The 6,000-nt window shown below is 43.6% G+C and overlaps 1 protein-coding gene across 2 annotated transcripts in view; it reads left to right on the top strand.

The window, feature by feature from the left end:
- Positions 1-3,107, top strand: part of LOC106598932 (gelsolin) — a 42,418-nt gene extending 39,311 nt beyond the window's left edge. For both annotated transcript variants that reach the window (XM_014189959.2, XM_014189958.2), the window contains exon 17: positions 2,481-3,107. In XM_014189959.2, the coding sequence (XP_014045434.1) occupies positions 2,481-2,641 (161 nt within the window). In that variant the 3' untranslated portion in view covers positions 2,642-3,107. The remainder of the gene's footprint in view (positions 1-2,480) is intronic.
- Positions 3,108-6,000: the final 2,893 nt, after the last annotated feature.

Consider the following 6,000-nt stretch of genomic DNA (forward strand, 5'->3'; position numbering starts at 1 on the left):
AATATATTTTGATTTGTTTAACACTTTTTTGGTTACTGCATGATTCCATATGTGTAATTTCATAGTTTTGATGTCTTCACTATTATTCTACAATGTAGATAAGGTGGAAATTATAGGCAATTAGCAAGACACCCCCAATAAAGGAGTGGTCCTGCAGGTGGTGACCACAGACCACTTCTCAGTTCCTATGCTTCCTGGCTGATGTTTTGGTCACTTTTGAATGCTGGCGGTGCTTTCACTCTAGTGGTAGCATGAGACGGAGTCTACAACCCACACAAGTGGCTCAGGTAGTGCAGCTCATCCAGGATGGCACATCAATGCGAGCTGTGGCAAGAAGGTTTTCTGTGTCTGTCAGCGTAGTGTCCAGAGCATGGAGGCGCTACCAGGAGACAGGCCAGTACATCAGGAGACGTGGAGGAGGCCGTAGGAGGGCAACAACCCAGCTGCAGGACCGCTACCTCCGCCTTTGTGCAAGGAGGAGCAGGAGAAGCACTGCCAGAGCCCTGCAAAATGACCTCCAGCATGCCACAAATGTGCATGTGTCTGCTCAAATGGTCAGAAACAGACTCCATGAGGGTGGTATGAGGGCCCGACGTCCACAGGTGGGGGTTGTGCTTACAGCCCAACACCGTGCAGGACGTTTGGCATTTGCCAGAGAACACCAAGATTGGCAAATTCGCCACTGGCACCCTGTGCTCTTCACAGATGAAAGCAGGTTCACACTGAGCACGTGACAGACGTGACAGAGTCTGGAGACGCCGTGGAGAACATTCTGCTGCCTGCAACATCCTCCAGCATGACCGGTTTGGCGGTGGGTCAGTCATGGTGTGGGGTGGTATTTCTTTGGGGGGCCGCACAGCCCTCCATGTGCTCGCCAGAGGGAGCCTGACTGCCATTAGGTACCGAGATGAGATCCTCAGACCCCTTGTGAGACCATATGCTGGTGCGGTTGGCCCTGGGTTCCTCCTAATGCAAGACAATGCTAGACCTCATGTGGCTGGAGTGTGTCAGCAGTTCCTGCAAGAGGAAGGCATTGATGCTATGGACTGGCCCGCCCGTTCCCCAGACCTGAATCCAATTGAGCACATCTGGGACATCATGTCTTGCTCCATTCACCAACGCCACGTTGCACCACAGACTGTCCAGGAGTTGGCGGATGCTTTAGTCCAGGTCTGGGAGGAGATCCCTCAGGAGACCATCCGCCACCTCATCAGGAGCATGCCCAGGCATTGTAGGGAGGTCATAGAGGCACGTGGAGGCCACACACACTACTGAGCCTCATTTTGACTTGTTTTAAGGACATTACATCAAAGTTGGATGAGCCTGTAGTGTGGTTTTCCACTTTAATTTTGAGTGTGACTCCAAATCCAGACCTCCATGGGTTGATAAATTGGATTTCCATTGATTATTTTTGTGTGATTTTGTTGTCAGCACATTCAACTATGTAAAGAAAAAAGTATTTAATAAGATTATTTCTTTCATTCAGATCTAGGATGTGTTGTTTAAGTGTTCCCTTTATTTTTTTGAGCAGATATATATATATATATATATACACACTACCATTCAAAAGTTTGGGGTCAATTAGAAATGTCCTTGTTTTTGAAAGAAAAGCACGTTTTTCATCCATTAAAATAACATCAAATTGATCAGAAATACAGTGTAGACATTGTTAATGTTGTAAATGACTATTGTAGCTGGAAACGGCTGATTTTTTATGGAATATCTATATAGGCGTACAGAGGCCTATTATCAGCAACCATCACTCCTGTGTTCCAATGGCACGTTGTGTTAGCTAATCCAAGTTGATCATTTTAAAAGGCTAATTTATGATTAGAAAACCCTTTTTCTTTGCAACTAGAAGGCCAGCATCTGCCTAGAACCCACAAATGCTGACGCTCCAGATACTCAACTAGTCTAAAGAAGGCCAGTTTTATAGCTCCTTTAATCAGTACAACAGTTTTCAGCTGTACTAACATAATTGCAAAAGGGTTTTCTAATGATCAATTAGCCTTTTGGATTAGCTAACACAACGTGCCATTGGAAGACAGGAGTGATTGTTGCTGATAATGGGCCTCTGTACGCCTATGTAGATATTTCATAAAAAATCTGCTGTTTCCAGCTACAATAGTCATTTACAACATTAACAATGTCTGCACTGTATTTCTGATCGATTTGATGTTATTTTAGTGGACAAAAAATGTGCTTTTCTTTCAAAAACAAGGAAATTTCGAAGTGGCCCAAAACTTTCGAATGGTAGAATGTTGTATTCTCCCTCAGACTCACCACTATATACAGTTGAACCATTGGTTTCAGCTATGGTTTAAGCCCCACTTTCTGTGGCCTTCAGAAAAATATTTTATGGTTCAAACCATATATTGTAGGGGTGCCTTTGGTAACACAATGTAACCGTTCTCTATTTGTGATCTCTCAATATACAGCGAATAATGTAAATCTCATTCTCTCTCTCCCTCCCTCTCTAGCTAAGGACTATGTGGACTCAGACCCCTCTGGACGCAGAGGGCTGTCCATCACCACCATCAAACAGGGGGCTGAACCCCCAACCTTCACTGGCTGGTTCCAGGCGTGGGACCCAAAAATGTGGGAAACAGACCCTCTGAAGACAATCCATGCTCGCTTCTAAATGCCAAACTCCACCCCCTTACCTATCTGGCACTTACACATATGCATGTCATTCCCCCGCCCCACTCTTTGGATCAGAGTACCAGTATAACACCCTGGACTGCTATTTTACTCTAGTTTTTTTTATTCCATAATGTTGTCGCTTTTAGACTCATACGAAACATTTACCTAGCATGCCTTTTTTATCTGCTGTTGGAGCAAAGAAAAACCTTATCTTTGGGAGCCTGTTTACTCCAGTAGTCTATTGAATCCAACGGGTATTTTGTTATACTTTGTGAAGTCATGATATGTGATTACCAGTGAGACTTAGGTCTCATTTGAAGCATGCTGCATTTTAACAGGATATCTCTGCTGGAGAAATATGTCTGCTCTTTTTTTTACATTACTTTTGATGATTCTGAAATGGTATTATGGATGGCTTTTTCAATAAATTCCTAGTATTTCTATAGAAACTCTAGAAATGACAACACGTTGGTAGCCTACATTTTCTATGTTGACAGGTGGCCACATGGATAGGAACGACAGCAGACCAAGGTATCATACTTTTAACATCAGCACAACCTCTTCCATGTAACATTTATCTTTCTTCTGAAGTTAGTCAAATAGTGGAAAAAACTGAGAACAGAAAGCCGTATTACTTCAACAACGGAAGACTCCCTCAAGAGGATGTTATCTTTTTACACACCACCTGGCTAGGTTGTCTTCCTTCTTCCCACCTTTAGATCTACAGTGGCAGTCAATGATGAATATAAACCCTGGATTGCTAATGCTATGTATTGTTTTTTATTTAACCCTTATTTTACCAGGTAAGTTGACTGAGAACACATTCTCATTTACAGCAACAACCTGGGGAATAGTTACAGGGGAGAAATGAGCCAATTGTAAGCTGAGGATGGTGGATAGGTGGCCGTGATGGTATGAAGGCCAGATTGGGAATTTAGCCAGGACATCAGGGTTAACACCCCTACAGTAACTGCCTTGGGATCTTTAGTGACCAAAGAGAATCAGGACACCCATTTAACATCCCATCTGAAAGATAGCACCCTACACAGGACAATGTCCCCAATCACTGCCCTGCAGCATTGGGATTTTTTGGGGGGGACCAGAAGAAAGGGTGATCCCTGCTGGCCCTCCAACACCACTTCCAACAACATCTGGTCTCCCAACCAGGACCAACCCTGCTTAGCTTCAGAAGAAAGCCAGCAGTGGGATGCAGGGTGGTATGCTGCTGGCTTTGAAGCCATCGGTCGGCCATACTGGTACTCCCCAGAAGAAGCAGGCCTCAATAGGAATGAATGGAATTCTACAGTATTTCAATTACATTTATCAAGGTAAAAATTACATGTAAACAAAAAAATATGGGGGACAGTAACAAAATTATATTTATTTTTAGCTCAGGTAATATAATTTAATGGTATGCATTAAAATGTCTATAATAGAATACATGTGGCAAAAACAAATTTAGACATTACTAAATGCATTTTTATAGCTTACAAAATATATTATTCCAAATATGGGGGAGTGCCAAGATGGAGGTGCGGTGGCTTCAAAACAGCGCCCTCTGTTGGTCATCTAGTGTATATATAAATCATTGATGGCAGTGCCGCATGGTGTGATTGACATGTGCCCTTCAACAAACTGCTCATCAGACAGTCTTGTGGGAGCTTTGATGGACAGCTCTTTCCAGCCACCAGGGGCATAGGCACGGGTGGGCACGATGGGCCTGGGTGGGCGCAGGCCCACCCACTGGGGAGCCAGGCCCACCAAAATAGTTTTTTTAATGCTCTACTTGTCAGTGTTCCAAATGGGACATTATTTGTATTTTTACCTAAGCACAGTACTTGACTTGGGCAGGAGTTCACCGGAACTGACTATCGGCACCTCAAATGTTCTTCTGCTTGAGTTCCTGCGCCTCCTATAGATTATTACCACAAAAGTATTATTAAGGAGTTCCTGCACCTAAATATAAACGGTACCGGCACCCAAAATGAGTACCGGCACCTATTTCAGTCCAAGTCAAGCACTGGTCTAAACATGCATACACCATCAGATATAATTCATAGAAAGCAGTAGGGAGGGGGTGGGAAAATGAAAGGGATACACACAGTTTATTAGGTTCAGCCATCTTGTTCCGGATCGGACCCCTCTTTCCCTCCAGAACAATCTGAATTATTTGGGGCATGGATTTTACAAGTCGGAAAACGTTGTTGGATGTTGGTCCGTGCTGACGTAATGGCATCATGTAGTTTCTGCAGATTGGACATTGGTACACCACCAGCCTGTACCGATGAAACCAGGCAGGTTGGGGCCATGGACTAATGTAAAATCCTGACTCTGCCATCAGCAACTGGGATTCGTTGGACCAAGCGATGTTTGTCCACTCCTCAATTGTCCAGTGTTGCTGATTGCTTGCGCACTAGCGCTGATTCTTCTTAACTGATAGGAGTGTAAGTCATCTGCTGCAACAGCCCATTGATGACAAGGACAAACAAGTTGTGCTTTCCAAGATGCACACCACTCTGTTTCTTTGCCTCTGTGTAAATTACAGTACATTTTAGCAGACACTCTTATGCAGAGCAACTTACCGTAGTGAGTGCATACATTTTTCATACTGGTCCCCTTTGGGAATCGAATCCACAACTCTGGCATTGCAAGTGTCATGCTCTACCAACTGAGCCACACAGGACAATCTGCACTGTTCATTAGATTCTTCATATACAATTTCACAACTGATAATATTCTTACTAATCAGACTATTGTCAAGGTAATCTTGTCTTTAGGCTAATGTATGTGTGAAATGAGTTTTGATATAGTTTAGGTGTTGTTTAGATGGGCCATTAGCTGCACAGGCCTGACGTAGAGAAAAGAAAATAACTGCTTATAACACATTCTGTTTGTGATATTAAGATTCTAACAATGATAGTGTGTTAGATTTATTTATGAAAAGTCAAGGACGGGGGGACATAACTTTTAAAATGGCAGAGTAATTTAAAAAGTACATGTGTTTTAACTCAATATGACGCTCTTGGCTCTCCTATGGTTACATTTGTGGCTGTCTAGCCTACTATCTCCTGGTCACTGAGCCTAGCTTACTATCTCCTGGTCGTTGAGCCTAGCCTACTATCTCCTGATCACTGAGCCTAGCCTACTATCTCCTGGTCACTGAGCCTAGCCTACTATCTCCTGGTCGTTGAGCCTAGCCTACTATCTCCTGGTTACTGAGCCTAGCCTACTATCTCCTGGTCGTTGAGCCTAGCCTACTATCTCCTGGTTACTGAGCCTATCCTACTATCTCCTGGTCACTGAGCCAGTGAGAGGTTGCCAAGCCTATTGTGATTATTACTGTTATATCAGGGCATT

This window comes from Salmo salar, chromosome ssa03, assembly GCF_905237065.1.
Source record: "Salmo salar chromosome ssa03, Ssal_v3.1, whole genome shotgun sequence".
NCBI classification, from domain to species: domain Eukaryota; kingdom Metazoa; phylum Chordata; class Actinopteri; order Salmoniformes; family Salmonidae; genus Salmo; species Salmo salar.